Raw genomic sequence first — 20,531 nt, 5'->3', positions numbered from 1 at the left:
GTGGAAAATAAGTTGGACACCCCCGCTTTTATATCCCTTTAATTATCCATTTCAATTACTTCCATCCACTAAAAGAAACAGAATATGAATAAAAGTTTTGTTTTTCTTTTTACTGGATGGATCAATGGTTGCAGCACCGCAGCAGGGAGTCTTTGTTTTGGTACCCGGTCCCACGGAACCACGCGTTGTGTAACACGTAATCTTTCGTAACATGTACTATTTTAGCCTGTAATATCTTGTAACATGTAATATGTAATCTAGTGACTTTATAGGACAAATGCGGCACAATTGCAGTGGAAATGTTTGCCCCAAAAGTTAAGAAGTTGGTTTCCTCTCTGATGTTATTGAAATGCAACAATCCTAGTGATTGATCACATCGGCATGAACAACATCTAATGAGGTATTTCATTATAACCATTGAGAACGAGAGAGAGCGCTCACCTGTTTACCTTTCTGGCGCCTGTCTTGTGTCTGATTAGACTCGCTGCTGGGACTTAATCAGACACCCGTCTGTTCCGTGGACTAACCTGTTTCCATTATTTCTCACATCCTCGTGCGTCACTTCTGCACTTTGCTGTGTCAGAGTGCAGCCATGCTTCCTCGTGGGATCGGGTGACGTCCCCGTCGTCTCGCTCCGTCCCGCCTCCGCACGGCCCTCATAGTTTGCCGCTATTAGTGCTCGTCAAGATGGGAAAGTTCTTTGCAGTGTAGGTTTGTGTACGCCTACAATACAACGTGTCTCATCATTTACATGTCTGAAAAGGAACTTATTTAAAGGCCTACTGAAATGAGATGTTCTTATTTTTTACAATCATGGCCACCAGCAGCGAGAGCGATTCGGACCGAGAAAGCGACTATTTCCCAATTAATTTGAGCGAGGACGAAAGATTTGTGGATGAGGGAAGTTAGAGAGATGCACTAAAAAAATGAGATGTTCTTATTTAAACGGGGATAGCAGGTCCATTCTATGTGTCATACTTGATCATTTCGCCATATTGCCATATGTTTGCTGAAAGGATTTAGTAGAGAACATCCACGATAAAGTTCGCAACTTTTGGTCGCTAATAAAAAAGCTTTGCCTGTACCGGAAGTAGCAGACGACGTACGCGTGACGTCACGGGTTGTGGAGCTCCTCACATTGTCACATTGTTTACAATCATGGCCACCAGCAGCTAGAGTGATTCGGACCGAGAAAGCGACGATTTCCTCATTAATTTGAGTGAGAATGAAAGATTCGTGGATGTGGAAAGTGAGAGAGAAGGACTGGAAAAAAGAAAAAAAAGGCGATTGCAGTGGGAGCGATTCAGATGTTATTAGACACATTTACTAGGATAATTCTGGAAAATCCCTTATCTGCCTATTGTGTTGCTAGTGTTTTAGTGAGATTAAATAGTACCTGAAAGTCGGAGGGGTGTGGCCACGGGTGTGTTGACCGCGAGTGTCTCTATGGGAAGTTACGCAGCTGCAGCAGGACGGGAGCTCCGCTGATGTCTCCGGTAAGAGCCGACTTAATATCACAATTTTCCCATCCAAAAACTTGCTGGTTGACGTCGAGAAACATGTTCGCTTGACCGCTATGTGTTAAAGATTAGTGGATGAGGAAAGTGAGAGTGAAGGACTAGAAAAAAAAAAAAAGACTATACAGTTGGAGCGATTCAGATGTTATTAGACAAAATTACTAGGATAATTCTGGAAAATCCCTTATCTGCTTATTGTGTTACTAGTGTTGTAGTGAGATTATACTGTCGTACCTGAAAGTCGTAGGGGTGTGGCCACGGGTGTGGTGACCCCCAGTGTCTCTGAGGGTAGCCACGCAGCTGCCTCTTTGACGGCTGCAGGAGGATGCAAATAGTTCGCTTGACCGCTCTGTTCCATAGTAAAGCTTCACCTTCGGGAATGTAAACAAGGTAACACCGGCTGTGTTTGGGTTGCTAAAGGCAGCTGCAATACACCGCTCCCCACCTACATTGTTCTTCTTTGACGTCTCCATTATTAATTGAACAAATTGCAAAAGATTCAGCAACACAGATGTCCAGAATACTGTGTAATTATGCGATTAAAGCAGACTACTTATAGCTGGGATCGGGCTGGAAAAAACTGAGAAAGCAGCGATTTCCCCATTAATTTGAGCGAGAATGAAAGATTTGTGGATGAGGAAAGTGAGAGTGAAGGACTAGAAGAAAAAAAAAGACTATACAGTGGGAGCGATTCCGATGTTATTAGACAAATTTACTAGGATAATTCTGGAAAATCCCTTATCTACGTATTGTGTTACTAGTGTTTTAGTGAGATTATATGGTCGTACCTGTACAACCTGATGGTCGGCCCCGCACCTTTCTTCAGCACCAGTCGACGGGGTGGCGATGCCCATCTCTGCCCTTCGCAAGGGACCCTCTTCGAAACACGATTTTTCGAAATGATGGCTGCATAATACACTGTATTTTGTGTGTGTGGTCCAATCCAACCGTGTTCGCTTGACATCTCTGTTCCATAGTAAAGCTTCACCGTCATCTTTCTGGAATGTAAACAATGAAACACCGGCTGTGTTTGTGTTGCTAAAGGCGGCCGCAATACACTGCTTCCCACTTACAGCTTTCTTCCTTGATGTCTCTATTATTCATTGAACAAATTGCAAAAGATTCAGCAACACAGACTTCCAGAATACTGTGGAATTATGCGATGGAAACAGACGACTTACAGCCGGGAACGGTGTTGGAACAAAATGTCCTCTACAATGTCATCATACCGCGACGTTTTAGCAGGATACTTCGGCGCGAAATTTAAAATTGCAATTTAGTAAACTAAACCGGCCGTATTGGCCCATCCTCACAAGAGGGGATGGGGCGAGGTACACCCCTTTGTCCACAACTGCGTGAGCAAAAAGTCAAACAGTTTAAGAACAACATTTGTCAAAGTGCAATTGCAAGAAATTTAGGGATTTCAACATCTAAGGTCCATAATATCATCAAAAGGTTCAGGGAATCTGGAGAAATCACTCCACATAAGCGGCATGGCCGGAAACCAACATTGAATGACCGTGACCTTCGACCCCTCAGACGACACTGTATCAAAAACCGACATTAATCTCTAAAGGATATCACCACATGGGGTCAAGAATTCGGAAAACCACTGTCACTAAATACAGCTCGTCGCTACATCTGTAAATGCAAGTTAAAGCTCTACTATGCAAAGCGAAAGCCATTTATCAACAACATCCAGAAACGCCGCCGGTTTGGCTGGGCCCGAGATAATCTAAGATGGACTGATGCAAAGTGGAAACGTGTTCTGTGGTCTGACGAGTCCACATTTCAAATTGTTTTTGGAAATATTCGACATCGTGTCATCTGGACCAAAGGGGAAGCGAACCATCCAGACTGTTATCGACGCAAAGTTCAAAAGCCAACATCTGTGATGGTATGGGGGTGCATTAGTGCCCAAGGCATGGGTAACTTACACATCTGTGAAGGCACCATTAATGCTGAAAGGTACATACAGGTTTTGGAACAACATATTCTGCCATCTAAGCGCCATCTTTTTCATGGACGCCCCTGCTTATTTCAGCAAGCCACATTCAGCACGTGTTCCAACAGCGGGGCTTCGTAAAAAAAAAGAGTGCGGGTACTTTCCTGGCCCGCCTGCAGTCCAGACCTGTCTCCCATGGAAAATGTTTGGCGCATTATGAAGCGTAAAATACGACAGTGGAGACCCCGGACTGTTGAACGACTGAAGCTCTACATAAAACAAGAATGGGAAAGAATTCCACTTTCAAAGCTTCCACAATTAGTTTCCTCAGTTCCCAAACGTTTATTGAGTGTTGTTAATAGAAAAGGTGATGTAACACAGTGGTGAACATGCCCTTTCCCAACTACTTTGGCACCTGTTGCAGCCATGAAATTCTATGTTAATTATTATTTGCAAAAAAAAAAAAGTTTATCAGTTTGAACATCAAATATGTTGATTTTGTAGTGCATTTAACTGAATATGGGTTGAAAATGATTTGCAAATCATTGTATTCCGTTTATTTTTTACATCTAACACCATTTCCCAACTCATATGGAAACGGGGTTTGTTTATGAGGTTTCCAGTTCTTTTTATCGTCTCCTATCATTCCCCAAATGTGGTTTCTTTTACACTTCCAATGTCCGTCTGTTTGCATTTGTGTCTGAATCTCTCTTCTGCTATCGCCTAACATCGTTATTTTAGTTTTGTTGAGATTAGAGCTAGATTTATTTTTGTCAAACCGTCCGTCGCAAAAGGAATAAGCGGCCCCGCATTCCCCAGCAAGATGTGTTGGGCCAGGGGTAGGGAACCAATGGCTCTAGAGCCAGATGTGGCTCTTTTGATGACCGCATCTGGCTCTCAGATAAATCTTAGCTGACATTACTTAACACAGGGCTTTCCAAAGTGCGGCCCGCGGGTCATTTTTTAAAGGCCCCGACACATTTTAAGAATACAAAAAAAAAAATTTAAAAACATAAAAAGTAGGGCTGAGCTACGATTAAAAATTTTAATCGAAGTTAATCGCATTATTTCTCTGATTAATCGCGATTAACTGCATTTTATACGCAAAGCCCAATAATGAATTCAAAAGTAGTGTGTAGTGCACCTTTATTGGAATATTCTCCCACATGAACAAAAGCGCCAAAACATTTGTTGTGCAAACACAATTTAAATCAGTCCTTGTTAAACAGTAGCAGTTAAATAGCATATTTTATGAAAAATCAACTCAAAAAATGTAAATACAAACATTTAAGCTTATTGCCACTGCCAGGGTATTTAAGTTATCCTGTTTGTTATGGAAAATAAATATAATCTACATACAAATCTCTGAGCCACAATCATAACATCCGAACAGGCAATTTCTGAGGTAACAGCAGGAACATTTTTTTTTTATGTTTAAAAAACCTATATTATAGGTAGTGGGCTGTTTTAGGGAATTTTTGATCAAATTATCCGTAGTAGCAATATTAATAATGTTGTGTTTATTCTGCGTAGTGCACTTAAAATAATTATGACCATATCTAGGAGTTGATATGATGGGAATTTTCCGATTGTTTGCTTGGTGCTCTGATAAACTGGACGCATCATATACATGGTACTATATTGTGATGTTATGAGCCAGGGAAAAAAAGAACTACCCAACCCAGCATGCAACAGGAGTGACGAGGATGCGCGGTAGCCCGGTATAGGTTGTGTCGCCATGACGGCATCTTGTATGTTGTGATATGCACGCTCTGAAAGCAAACGTTAAGAACTCAGCCAACACTCCTCGTCTGCATTATTCATAAATAGACAGACAACACATATACTCCGCTGCTTCACAGGCCGCTGGATGTAGCCGGCAAAGTATTCCCATGCTAGCTAGCCGGTCTAGCAAGCACGCCTCATTCAGTCCAAAACGGCCCAATCTATCCACATCCAGAATTGTGTGGCGGTCGTAAGTGATCCCGGAGTGACCACGCTGTAAGCCAGCCATGAAATTTGCAGAATCGTCCGGTATTTTTGCCAAATGTTCCATCTTCACCAAGAGCCCATCCACGCCGGGCAACGCCATCTTGTTAAGAAAAGGCGTTAACAAAATAAAAGCATGTAAACAACATACGCAAATGTGCGATAAAATAATTGTCGGCGTTAATAGATTGATGAGTTAACTCATAATTAACGCATTAATTTGCCCACCCCTAATAAAAAGTGGTACAAAAGAGCAAACGGGTGAAATGTATCAAGAAATTGTTGCAATGCTCACTCTTATAACACAAAGCTGCCATGCAGGCTGTTTCTTTCTTTAAAAAATAATAATGAATCAAAATCAATGTCATTTTGAATGAATGACCTATTCAAGGCTTCGACTACATCACATTAAATATTCCACTTTGAGATATTTTTGGGGGAAAATGTTGCATATTTTGTGTTTTACCATATAAAAAACTGAGCTGTTTTTTTTTCTAAAGAAGGGCCTAAAACAAACAAAACATAAACAACAATAAAACTTAAAATTGACGGATATATCTGAAGTTGATCTCGACATTATTGTGCTCAAAGTAAACTGTAAATAAAATGTATAATTTATTTTTTAACACTTTAATAAGTAGCCGAGTGTGAAGCGACCGGAATGAGAATCAGCACCTCCAAGTCCGAGTCCATGGTCCTCGCCCGGAAAAGGGTGGAGTCCCTGCCCCAAGTGGAGGAGGTCAAGTACCTAGGAGTCTTGTTCACGAGTGGGGGAAGAGTGGATGGTGAGATGGACAGGCGGATCGGTGCGGCGTCTTCAGTAATGCGGACGTTGTACCGATCCGTTGTGGTGAAGAAGGAGCTGAGCCGGAAGGCAAAGCTCTCAATTTACCGGTTGGTCTACGTTCCCATCCTCACCTATGGTCATGAGCTTTGGGTCATGACCGAAAGGATAAGATCATGGGTACAAGCGGCCCAAATGAGTTTCCTGCCATCCGGGAGGAACTCATAGTAAAGCCGCTGCTTCTTCACATCGAGAGGAGCCAGATGAGGTGGTTCGGGCATCCCTAGGGCACGTCCAACCGGTAGGAGGCCACGGGGAAGACCCAGGACACGTTGGGAACACTATGTCTCCCGGCTGGCCTGGGAACGCCTCGGGATCCCCCGGGAAGAGCTGGACGAAGTGGCTGGGGAGAGGGAAGTCTGGGCTTCCCTGCTTAGGCTGTTGCCCCCGCGACCCAACCTCGGATAAGTGGAAGAAGATGGATGGATGGATTTAATAAGTAGGACACTTTTGGATCCCCTATTATTTTAGTGTGATTTGTTTTTAAGTGTCATTGCTCAAAAAATAATAATGATTCAGAATCCAAAATTAAGGCTCCATCCATTCATCCATTTTCTACCGCTTATTCCCTTTCGGGGTCGCGGGGGGCGCTGGCGCCGGCGCCTATCTCAGCTACAATCGGGCGGAAGGCGGCGTACACCCTGGACAAGTCGCCACCTCATCGCAGGGCCAACACAGATAGACAGACAACATTCACACTCACATTCACACACTAGGGACCATTTAGTGTTGCCAATCAACCTATCCCCAGGTGCATATTATTATATAATCTCAAATATTCCACCTAAAAAATGTATTGGGTCGAAATATTGCATATTTTGTGTTTTTTCCATTTTTTTTTCTAATGTTGATCTAGAGATTTAAAACTTGCATAATAATAAAAATTCTAATACTATCACATCTATGGATCATGTTTTGTTTTGTCATGTTCCATCCATCCATCCATTTTCTACCGCTTATTCCCTTTCGGGGTCGCTTGGGCGCTGGCGCCTATCTCAGCTACAATCGGGCAGAAGGCGGGGTACACCCTGGACAAGTCGCCACCTCATCGCAGGGCCGTTTTGTCATGTTATGTTTTTGATTTTGGACAATCAGTCACGTTTTGCACTTCCTGGTTTTGTTTGTTTCCATGCCAACCTCATTAGTTTTCACCTGTCACGTCCCTGTTCTCAGCCTCACCTGTTTTCACCGATCATCACAGCTATTTAAGTCACTCTTTTTCTTGTCTTCGTCCTGGGATCCTCACACTCGCACACACGCACCCTACCCACGCCGTCCAAACCTTTACGTCCTGTCCACAGTTCCCTGCCGAGTAACTTTATATATTTATGCCACAGTGCTATTTTTGTTTTGTTTGTTCATAGTTCATTCATGCCAATCGAGCAAGTGTTTTTGTTTCCTGTTTGCCAAGTTTTATACCTCCTTGTGAGCGCCCTTAGTTTGATTATTTTGGATTATAGTGTTTGTTTATTTAATAAATCATGTACTTACATTGGGGAAGCACAAACATCCACCCCCCAAGCCTGACAAATACTGAATAATGACACATTTTTAATATTTTTTTGGGACCAAAACCCTTATAACTGAGTGGAGGCCAAAATGTATAATTTTTATACATATATTCCATCCATCCATCCATCTTCTTCTGCTTATCCGAGGTCGGGTCGCGGGGGCAGCAGCCTAAGCAGGGAAGCCCAGACTTCCCTATTTCCAGCCACTTCGTCTAGCTCTTCCCGGGGGATCCCGAGGCGTTCCCAGGCCAGCCGGGAGACATAGTCTTCCCAACGTGTCCTGGGTCTTCCCCGTGGCCTCCTACCAGCTGGACATGCCCTAAACGCGTTTAGGGTGGCATCCTGACCAGATGCCTGAACCACCTCATCTGGCTCCTCTCCATGTGGAGGAGCAGCGGCTTTACTTTGAGTTCCTCCCGGATGGCGGAGCTTCTCACCCTATCTCTAAGGGAGAGACCCAAACTCATTTGGGCCGCTTGTACCCGTGATCTTATCCTTTCGGTCATGACCCAAAGCTCATGACCATAGGTGAGGATGGGAGCGTAGATCGACCGGTAAATTGAGAGCTTTGCCTTCCGGCTCAGCTCCTTCTTCACCACAACGGATCGGTACAACGTCCGCATTACTGAAGTCGCCGCCTGTCGATCTCACCATCCACTCTTCCCCCACTCGTGAACAAGACTCCTAGGTACTTGAACTCCTCCACTTCTGTAGCCGATCCTCGGCTACAGAAGCTACATTATATATATATATTTTTTTTATTATATTTATATTTATATAGCGCTTTTCTCAAGTGAATCAAAGCGCTTTACATAGTGACACCCAATATCAAAGTTACATTTAAACCAGTGTGGGTGGCACTGGGAGCAGGTGGGTAAAGTGTCTTGCCCAAGGACACAACGGCAGTAACTAGGATGGCACAAGCGGGAATCGTACCTGCAACCCTCAAGTTGCTGGCACGGCCACTCTACCAAACCGAGCTATGCCGCCCCACATATATTGTATTGGTTTTAAAAATAAATATTATGAAAATGGCCCCCGCTTGCTCTGAATTTTCAGTGCGTGGCACTCAGTGGAAAAAGTTTGGACACCCCTGGCTTAACCCGATAATTATGAATAATTCCGTTTGTAATCACAGTAACGTTCAAAATATCACCTTGAAACTCATCTGTATACTCTAGCCTTTAAATAGACCTCCTTTTTAGACCAGTTGATCTGCCGCTTCTTTTCTTTCTCCTATGTCCCCCCCTCCCTTGTGGAGGGGGTCCGGTCCGATGACCATGGATGAAGTACTGGCTGTCCAGAGTCGAGACCCAGGATGGACCGCTCGTCGGGACGCAGGATGGACCGCTCGCCTGTGTATCGGTTGGGGACATCTCTACGCTGCTGATCCGCTTGAGATGGTTTCCTGTGGACGGGACTCTCGCTGCTGTCTTGGATCCGCTTGAACTGAACTCTCGCGGCTGTGTTGGAGCCACTATGGATTGAACTTTCACAGTATCATGTTAGACCCGCTCGACATCCATTGCTTTCGGTCCCCTAGAGGGGGGGGGGTTGCCCACATCTGAGGTCCTCTCCAAGGTTTCTCATAGTCAGCATTGTCACTGGCGTCCCACTGGGTGTGAATTCTCCCTGCCCACTGGGTGTGAGTTTTCCTTGCCCTTTTGTGGGTTCTTCCGAGGATGTTGTAGTCGTAATGATTTGTGCAGTCCTTTGAGACATTTGTGATTTGGGGCTATATAAATAAACATTGATTGATTGATTGATTGATTGAAACATTCTCATGCATTTTATCCATCCATCTGTTTTCTACCAGACTTGTTCAAGAAGTATTTGATTTATTATTGGTTAACTTCAGCATGAATAGGAGATTTATTATACTCTAAACATGTTGGTCTTACTTAAAAATGCACACATTTAGTTGTATTCAGAGTTCCCGACCCCTGTGTTGTGCACTTTAATAACTTTTTTTTTTATTTTTTAAATTGCCTTTATTTTCCTGCCCATTTAACAAGCTCAGAGTGAGTTCATCGGCGACCCCGGCGAGCACTTCCTCTCCGCATGGGCCACTTTATTAGGCACAGGCGGGTAAGCGAACCAGTCGCAGCGTGGAAAGAAGTCGGTGGCCCGCCAGCACGACCCTGGTGGGACAAATAAAGGAGCGCGGGGATTTCTTAATGTCAAGTTTCCGAATGTTGAACGTTAACATTCCAGATATTTTTGGAGTGAAGCCATGACGGCTGCTTGGAATGAAGTCGGTTTTGTTCCTTCGCGGAAAAAGTGTCAAATGACAAACGGTGCATGTGTTTATTTGTTACGCAACGCATACCAGCACAGTGTTGATCAACCAATAAAGCAGGGGTAGGGAACCTGGGGCTCTCTTGATGACTGCATCTGGCTCTCAGATAAATCTGAGCTGACATTGCTTTAACATGATAATTATGAATAATTTCGCTAGAATTCACAGTGCTAAAAATTCTAAATCCATCCATCCGTTTTCTACCGCACATGTTCAAGAAGTCGCATTAATGGTAAGAAGTATTTCTGCGGGGTCGTTCCCCCAGGAAGGCAGCCGGACTACTCGGGACATGGCATTTAGGTAAAAACATGATTTAATTTAAACTAAAAAAAGATCAAAAACAAAAATTGCTCACAGCGGAGGCACAACTTGGGCTAAGGAAGAAAGCTAACGCATAAACAGACTATGAACATAAATCAAACAAAACCTACTTGGCATGGCATGAAGCAGGAAACTATGGCAAGGCATGAAACAAGTCAGCACAGGGCGACTGACTGGCAAAGACGAGCTTAAATACTGCCTCTGATTAGTGCTCGGGAAGCAGGTGAGCGGGCATTTTGTCCACCAGAGACAGGTGGACAAAATGAGTAACCAAGGAAACCAGACAAGGGAGTGGAAAAAAAAAAACAGGAACTTAAAGAGTCCAAAGGACAAACAGCAAAAACATGATCAACAGACATGACATTTTATTTATTATTGGTTAGCTTCAGAAAAACAATGTTATGAAAAAGAATAAGAGACTTATTATACTCTAAAAATGTTGGTCTTACTTAAAAATGCACGCATTTAGTTGTATTCAGTGTTAAAAAAAATATGATATGGCTCTCACGGAAATACATTTTGAAATATTTGGCTTTCATGGCTCTCTCAGCCAAAAAGGTTCCCGACCCCTGCAATAAAGTCTTCATTTTTTTCTACAGAACATGTCCAATGTCCTCGGGTTTGATGCTCCTTCTGGAACATTCCCGCCAGTGACCACACACACCAGCCCAGAGGAGGAGGCCCCCTTTCAGGAAGTGGAAACCACAGAGGTTCTACATTTAGAAGGTAATTAGGTGACAGATCTAATGAGACTCACAGGAAACTGCAGCAAACTCCTTGCCAGGCTCTTTTTTTTTTTTTTTATCTTCCTCTTCCGCCCATAATTTTCTCACCTTTGAGCGACTTGTGGGTTTATGTGCACAACTCCCTACTATCCAGGTGAGAGGCACGATTTGTCACACAAACTCAAAATTGTTTCACAAACTCAAAAATATTTTACAAAATTAAAAAAATGTATCACTAACTCAAAAAAATGTCACACAAACTCGAAATTGTTTCAAGAACTTAAAAATATTTTACAAAATCCAATGTTTCACTATCTCAAAATGCTTTAGTAAACACATTTTTTTACACACATTCAAAATGTTTCACAGAATCAAAATGTTTCAAACTGAAAAAAATGTTTCACAAACTCCCAAAAATATTTCACTAACTCAATATTTTACAAAATCAAAAAGTTTTGCGAAGTCAAAATGTTTTACAAACAACACTTTTTTTTTTACACAACCTCAAAATGTTTCACAAACTAAAAAATGTTTCACAAACTCTAAAATATTTTACAAAATAAAAAATATTTGACAAAATGTAATATTTTACAAAATCCAAAAATGTTTCACTAACTCAATGTTTCACAAACACAAAAAATGTTACAAACTCAAAATGTTTCACAAACACAAAAAAATGTCACACAAACTCGAAATTGTTTCAAGAACTAAAAATATTTTACAAAATCAAATGTTTCACTATCTCAAAATGCTTTAGTAAACACATTTTTTTTGCACACATTCAAAATGTTTCACAAAATAAAAATGTTTCAAACTGAAAAAAATGTTTCACAAACTCCCAAAAATATTTCACTAACTCAATATTTTACAAAATCAAAAAGTTTTGCGAAGTCAAAATGTTTTACAAACAACACTTTTTTTTTTACACAACCTCAAAATGTTTCACAAACTAAAAAATGTTTCACAAACTCTAAAATATTTTACAAAATAAAAAATATTTGACAAAATTTAATATTTTACAAAATCCAAAAATGTTTCACTAACTCAATGTTTCACAAACACAAAAAATGTTACAAACTCAAAATGTTTCACAAACACAAAAAAATGTCACACAAACTTGAAATTGTTTCAAGAACTAAAAATATTTTACAAAATCAAATGTTTCACTATCGCAAAATGCTTTTAGTAAACACATTTGTTTTGCACACATTCAAAATGTTTCACAAAATAAAAATGTTTCAAACTCAAAAAAATCTTTCACAAACTCAAAAAAAATCTTTCACAAACTCAATATTTTACAAAATCAAAAAGTTTTGCGAAGTCAAAATGTTTTACAAACACAACACTTTTTTTTACACAACCGCAATATGTTTAACAAAATAAAAAATGTTTCACAAAATAAAAAATATTTGACAAAATTCAATATTTTACAAAATCCAAAAATGTCACTAACTCAAAATGTTTCACAATAAAAAATGTTTCACAAAATAAAAATGTTTCAAACTCAAAAAAATGTTTCACTAACTCAAAAATATTTTACAAAATCAAAAATGTTTCAATAACTGAAAATGTTTTACAAACACATTTTTTCTACACAAACTCCAAATGTTTCACAAACTGAAAAATGTTTCACAAAATAAAAATGTTTCAAACTCCAAAATTTTTTTCACAAACTCAAAAATATTTTACAAAATCAAAAAATGTTTCACTAACTCAAAATGTTTTACAAACAAGTTTTTTTACACAAACTCCAAATGTTTCACAAAATAAAAAATGTTTCACAAACTCAAAAATATTTGACAAAATTCTATATTTTACAAAATCCAAAAATGTTTCACTAACTCAAAATGTTTCACAAACTCTAAAAGATTTTACAAAATCAAAAGGTTTCACTTACTCAAAATGTTTTACAAACACAACTTTTTTTTACACAAACTCATAATGTTTTACAAAATAAAAAATGTTTTACAAATTTTATTTTCAAACTCAAAAATGTTTCACAAACTCGAAAATATTTTACAAAATCAAAAAATGTTTCATTAACTCAAAATGTTTTACAAACACGTTTTTTTACACAAATTCCAAATGTTTCACAAAATAAAAAATGTTTCACAAACTCAAAAATATTTGACAAAATTCTATATTTTACAAAATCCAAAAATGTTTCACTAACTCAAAATGTTTCACAAACTCTAAAAGATTTTACAAAATCAAAAAGTTTCACTCACTCAAAATGTTTTAAAAACACAACTTTTTTTTACACAAACTCATGTTTTACAAAATAAAAAATGTTTTACAAATTTTTTTTTCGAACTCAAAAATGTTTTACAAACTTTAAAATATTTTACAAAATCAAAAAATGTTTCACTAACTCAAAATGTTTCACAAACACAAAAATGTCACAAACTCAAAATTGTTTCAAGAACTTAAAAATATTTTAGAAAATCAAATGTTTCACTAACTCAAAATGTTTTAGTAAACACATTTTTTTTTACACACATTCAACATTTTTCACAAAATAAAAATGTTTCAAACTCAATAAAATGTTTCACATACTCACAAAATCAAAAGGTTTCGCGAAGTTAAAATGTTTTACAAACAACTTTTTTTTACACAACCTCTGTTTCACAAAATAAAATATGTTTCTCAAAATAAAAAATATTTGAGAAAATTCAATATTTTACAAAATCCAAATATGTTTCACAAACTGTAAAATGTTTCACAAAATCAAAAAGTTTCAAAGTCAAAATGTTTCACAAACACAACACTTTTTTTACTCAACCTCAAAATGTTTCACAAAATAAAAAATGTTTCATCCATCCATCCATTTTCTACCGCTTATTCCCTTTCGGGGTCGCGGGGGGCGCTGGCGCCTATCTCAGCTACAATCGGGCGGAAGGCAGGGTACACCCTGGACAAGTCGCCACCTCATCGCAGGGCCAACACAGACAGACAACATTCACACACTAGGGCCAATTTAGTGTTGCCAATCAACCTATCCCCAGGTGCATGTCTGTGGAAGTGGGAGGAAGCCGGAGTACCCGGAGGGAACCCACGCATTCACGGGGAGAACATGCAAACTCCACACAGAAAGATCCCGAGAAAAAATGTTTCACAAACTCTAAAATATTTTACAAAATCAAAAAATGTTTCACTAACTCAAAATGTATTACAAACAGTTTTTTACACAAACTCCAAATGTTTCACAAAATGATTTTTTGTCACAAACTCAAAAATATTTGACAAAATTCTATATTTTACAAAATCCCGAAAAATTTCTTTAACTCAAAATGTTTCACAAACACAAAAAAGTTTTACAAACTCCAAATGTTTCACAAAATATTTTTTTTCACAAACTCAAAAATATTTAACAAAATTCTATGTTTTACAAAATCCCAAACATTTTTTTTTAACTCAAAATGTTTCACAAACACAAAAAAGTTCTACAAACTCAAAATATTTCACAAACTCTAAAAGATTTTAGAAAATCAAAAAGTTTCACTCACTCAAAATGTTTTACAAACACAGCTTTTTTTTTACACAAACTCATGTTTTACAAAATAAAAAATGTTTTACTTTTTTTTTTCAAACTCAAAAATATTTCACAAATTCCAAAATATTTTACAAAATCAAAAAATATTTCACTAACTCAAAATGTTTCACAATTTTTTTTACATAAACCCAAAATTATTTCACACATTCAGAAATATTTTACAAACTCAGAATGTTTTACAAACTCAGAAATTTTTTACAAACTCAAAAAAATGTTTCACTAACAAAAAATAATTCATAAACTCAAAAATCTTTCACAAACTCTAAAAAATGTTTCACCAACACAAAAAAATATTCACGAACTTTAAAAAATGTTCCACAAACTCAAAAAAAAGTTTCACAGACTCAAAAAAATGTTTCACAAACTGAAAGAAATGTTTCACAAACTCTAAAATGTTTCACAAATAGAATGAACTTTCACCAACTCCGAGGCGATGCAGCAGCTCAATATGTCAATATAACAGCGTAGTTAGCGCTCTGTGATCACGGCGCCACTAAAAGTAGTTCCTCTGCGTTAGCGCTTATAATAACAATATCGCTAATGGTAAATATTCCGGTCCCCACATGTAAATGGAATATTGTACGCGCTTTTTGGATGTTAATTATTAATTAATATTTACTCCAGATCAACTCCAGATCAACTTCAAATCCATCCGTCGATTCGTTTTTTATTAAAAGTTTTTAACATTTCGCATTGCAGCTTCTTGTTATTAGATAGATAAATAGTACTTTATTTGTGTAAATATTGCATCATTTTCTTGTTACAGTACACCTTTTTTTGTGAAATAGCCGAAGGGCCACAAATGTCCCCTGGGCCGTAATTTGGACAGGTGCGGTATTCAGGATTGTTTTTACCAAACATAAAGTTACACAACGTCGAGTCTTGGCAACTTCCGGCGGCTCAAATTGTGAGACGGCGCCCTCTGCTGGATATAGGCTGCAGCATTATTTTCCCTCTAAAAATCATTTTTTTTAACGAACACGAAATGTTTCACGAACACAAGTATTTTACAAACTTAAAAAAAGTTTCACAAACTCAAAGAAATGTTTCACAAACATAAAAAATGTTTCACAAACTCAAAAAAATGTTTCACAAACATAAAAAATGTTTCACAAACATAAAAAATATTTCACAAATAAAAAGTGTTTCACAAACTCAAAAAAATGTTTCATGAAAACAAACATGATTTACAAACACAAAAAATGTTACACAAATTATTTCTTAACAAAAAATTGTTTCATAAACATACAAAATGTTTCAGAAACTCAAACAAATGTTTCACAAACAAAAAAATATTTCACAAACACAAAGTGTTTCACAAACTCAAAAAAGTGTTTCACAAACTCAAAAAAATGTTTCACAAACTCAAAAAGTTCAACAAAGTCAAAAGAATGTTTCACAAACACTACATTTTTTTCATGAACTCAAAAAAATGTTTCACAAACTCCAAAAAAAGTTTCACAAACAAAAAAAACATGTTTCACAAACATACAAAATGTTTCATAAACAAAAAGAATATTTGACTAACACAAAAAGAATATTTCACAAACTCAAAAAAGTGTTTCACAAACTCCAAAAAATGTTTCACAAACTCAATGTTTTTGGTTAGTGGAGTTTTGTCAGTAATTTCCCTCCATAGAAAAATGTGCTATGCTTGTGTCGTTTTGGGCGGTACGAATCGTTGGAAATCCCGACAATGATTTAAAAAATGAAAAAAGGGAGAAGACTGCAAGATTTGACGGAACGACGAGGAGAAAAACAATTCACACGCGCCGGGAAGAAGTCACGTGACTGGGGACAAGCGCTATGTGACGACATACTGAATCTCCAACTGTTGGTGTTGTAGTGCTTGTCTGTCACCAGCAGGCGGGGCTGTTGCCTCATAAGTGGTAAACTTGTATCTGGTGAAGCCCCGCCCATGTTTGAAAGTTGTCAGGTGACTTTTTTTGTATGTGATCTCTTCTAAATATGACATTTAACTAACAATCCATGAAGACAAAAGTACACAGTAAATAGTAAATACTAATACTACTTAACATTTTATACTGCACTATGTATACTAAGGATACTACTTAACATTTTATATTGTATACTATGTATACTAAATACTTATACTACTAAACATTTTATACTGCACTATTTATTCTACTTAACATTGTATACTGCACTATGTATACTAAACACTTATACTACTGAACATTTTATAGTACACTATGTATACTAAACACTTATACTACTCAACATTTTATAGTACACTATGTATACTAAACACTTATACTACTCAACATTTTATAGTACACTATGTATACTAAACACTTATACTACTCAACATTTTATAGTACACTATGTATACTAAACACTTATTTTAACATTTTATACTGTACTATGTATACTAAACACTAATACTACTCAACATTTTATAGTACATTATGTATACCAAACACTTATTCTACTGAACATTTTATAGTATACTATGTATACTAAACAATTATATTTAACATTTTAAATTGTATACTATGTATACTAAACACTTATACTACTTAACATTCTATAGTAAACTATGTATACTAAACACTTATACTACTCAACATTTTATAGTACACTATGTATACTAAACAATTATATTTAACATTTTATACTGTATACTAAACACTTATACTACTGAACATTTTATAGTATACTATGAATACTAAACATTTTATAGTACACTATGTATACTACAAAATTATATTTAACATTTTATACTGTAATGTGTATACTAAACACATACTACTCAACATTTTATAGTACACTATGTACACTAAATGCTTAACATTGCATACTGTACTATGTGTACTAAACACTTATACTACTTAACATTTTATGAATGAAAAGTACTGCTGAATTTCAAAATAAAAGTATTGATGTTGAAAGTAGGTGTCGTTCACTCACAGCCAGCAAAGACTCTTGACGAAGCACTCCAGGTCGTCGGTGATGTCATCATCAGTGAAGGCTGAGGGGGCGGGGTTAGAGTCAGTTAGAGGCGTGGCACTGAGGGTGCAACAGGAAGTGGCTCACTCACCGCCGCAGGTGCTGTAGCAAGACGTTCTAACTCCAGCGTGCGTCGGACTGGCAGAAGAAGCTGTCCGACAGCTGGAAGAGGCCGTGATAGCCCAGCGACCACGGGGCCCCGTCTTCGCTCAGCTTGTCGTCGGCGCTCTCCAGCTCTTCTTCGTCAAACTCGCTCTCTTCCTCGTTCAGAGTCTCCATCAGCAGCCACCAGTCGGCCATGTTGACTTCCGCGTCGCTCTCGGACGCCAGCGTGTCCTTGCCCCCCCTCGCCATAACTTCCCTCAGCGACGTTTGTGTCGTCGCCCCATTAGACGTTTGTGTCGTCACTCCACTCGGCGTTTGTGTCGTTGCCCCATTCAACATTTGTGTCGTCACTCCACTCGGCGTTTGTGTCGTTGCCCCATTCAACATTTGTGTCGTCACTCCACTCGACGTTTGTGTCTTCGCCCCATTTAACGTTTGTGTCGTCACTCCACTCGACGTTTGTGTCGTCACTCCACTCGACGTTTGTGTCGTCGCCCCATTCGACGTTTGTGTCGTCACTCCACTCGACGTTTGTGTCGTTGCCCCATTCGACATTTGTGTCGTCACTCCACTCGACGTTTGTGTTGTTGCCCCATTTAACGTTTGTGTCGTCACTCCACTCGACGTTTGTGTCGTTGCCCCATTCAACATTTGTGTCGTCACTCCCCTCGACGTTTGTGTTGATGCCCCATTCAACATTTGTGTCGTCGCCCCACTCGATGTTTGTTTCGCTGGTGAAAGCGGGAAATGTGGGGTCGGAGGTCATCGGGAGAGCTTGCTTGTCCCGTGGCGTGCTGATGCGCTTGCCAAATATGGTCACGGCGCTGGTGTTCATCGGGGACATAATCTCCAAGTGACACACAACAAAAACATCAAAGCACACTCTGCTACACAATATACTACACACTCCATGCACAACACTACATGAAAATACACTGAAATACACTGTTACACAACACTATATGATACTATACTGAAATACACAAACTACACAACACTACATGATACTACACAACACTACATGATACTATACTGAAATACAAGAAGCTACACGTGATGATACTAAACTGAAATACAAAAAGCTACACAACACTACATTATACTACACCTAAATACACTGTTACACAACACTACATGATACTACACAACCCTACATGATACTACACTGAAATACACAATGCTACCCAACACTACACACCATGGATCAAACTACACGACACAGAACTCATATATATATACCCTATGCTACACAAACATACATTACAATACGCTACACAACAGTAGGTGGCATTACACTAAAATACACTATGCTACACAACACTTCGTAGTACTACACTACAATATGCTACACAACACTACGTGGTACTACACTAAAATACACCGTGCTACATAACACTACAATAGGTTATGCTACACAACACTATGTGGTACCACACTAAAATACACTATGCTACACAACACTACAATAGGTTATGCTACACAACACTACGTGGTACTACACTAAAATACACTGTGCTACACTAAAATACACTATGCTACACAACACTACGTTGGTACTACACTGAAATACAAATCAAACTACACGAGACAGAACTCTGACACTTAACACACACTACACTATCGTACATTACACTACACTATACTACACAACAGTACGTGGTACTACACTACAATACGCTATGCTACACATGGTACTACACTACAATATGCTATGCTACACAACACTATGTGGTACTACACTGAAATACAAATCAAACTACACTACACTTCACACACACTACACAATCGTACATTATACTACACAATATTACGGGTTACTACACTACAATACAATATGCTACACAACACTATGTGGTACTACACTGAAATACATTATAATGCACAACACTACATGATACTACACAAAAAAACGATACGCTACACAACACTACGTGGTACTACACTAAAACACACTATGCTACACAACACTACGTGGTACTACGCTATGCTACACAACACAACGTGGTACTAGACTACAAAACAATATTCTACACAACACTATGGTACTAAAATACACAATGCTACATAACACTACGTGGTGCTACACTGAAAACGCTATGCTACACAACGCTACATGGTACTACACTAAAATACACTATGCTACACAATGCTATGTGGTACTACACTAAAATACACTATGCTACACAGCACTATGTGGTACTACACTGAAATACACTATGCTACACAACACTATGTGGTACTACACTAAAATACATTACGCTACACAAGACTACGTGGGACTACACTAAAATACATTACGCTACACTACACTACGTGGTACTACACTAAAATACACTGCTACAGAACACTATGTGGTACTACACTATGCTACACACCACTACGTGGTACTACACTAAAATACACTATGGTACACAACGTTACGTGGTGCTACACTGTAATAGACTATACTCCACAACACTACGTGGTACTACACTAAAACACTATGCTACACAACACAACGTGGTACTATACTAAAACACACTATGCTACACAACACTACATGGTACTACACTGAAATACACTATGCTACCCAACAGTATGTGGTACTACACTAAAACACACTATGCTACACAACATTACATGGTACTACACTGAAATACACTATACTACACAACATTATGCGATACAACACTAAAATACACTATGCTACACAACACTACATGGTACTACACTGAGATACACTATGCTAAACACTGTGGTACTACACTATAAT

At 38.5% G+C, this 20,531-nt stretch overlaps 1 protein-coding gene across 5 annotated transcripts in view; it reads right to left on the bottom strand.

Moving 5' to 3' along the window:
• Positions 1-19,857, bottom strand: part of LOC133561807 (mucin-2-like) — a 32,469-nt gene extending 12,612 nt beyond the window's left edge. The window contains exons 1-2 of one of the 5 annotated variants that reach the window (XM_061915380.1): positions 17,766-19,857; positions 17,636-17,696 (exon numbers count right to left, since the gene is read on the bottom strand). In XM_061915380.1, the coding sequence (XP_061771364.1) occupies positions 17,636-17,687 (52 nt within the window). In that variant the 5' untranslated portion in view covers positions 17,688-17,696; positions 17,766-19,857. Of the gene's footprint in view, positions 1-441; positions 600-17,635; positions 17,703-17,765 lie in introns of those variants that run through there. The other 4 variants (XM_061915403.1, XM_061915395.1, XM_061915413.1 and 1 more) reach the window with 4 other exon arrangements.
• Positions 19,858-20,531: the final 674 nt, after the last annotated feature.

This window comes from Nerophis ophidion, linkage group LG01 (genome assembly GCF_033978795.1).
Source record: "Nerophis ophidion isolate RoL-2023_Sa linkage group LG01, RoL_Noph_v1.0, whole genome shotgun sequence".
NCBI classification, from domain to species: domain Eukaryota; kingdom Metazoa; phylum Chordata; class Actinopteri; order Syngnathiformes; family Syngnathidae; genus Nerophis; species Nerophis ophidion.
Note: the sequence above shows the minus strand (reverse complement) of the source record. Positions and strands in the feature narration are given on the sequence as shown.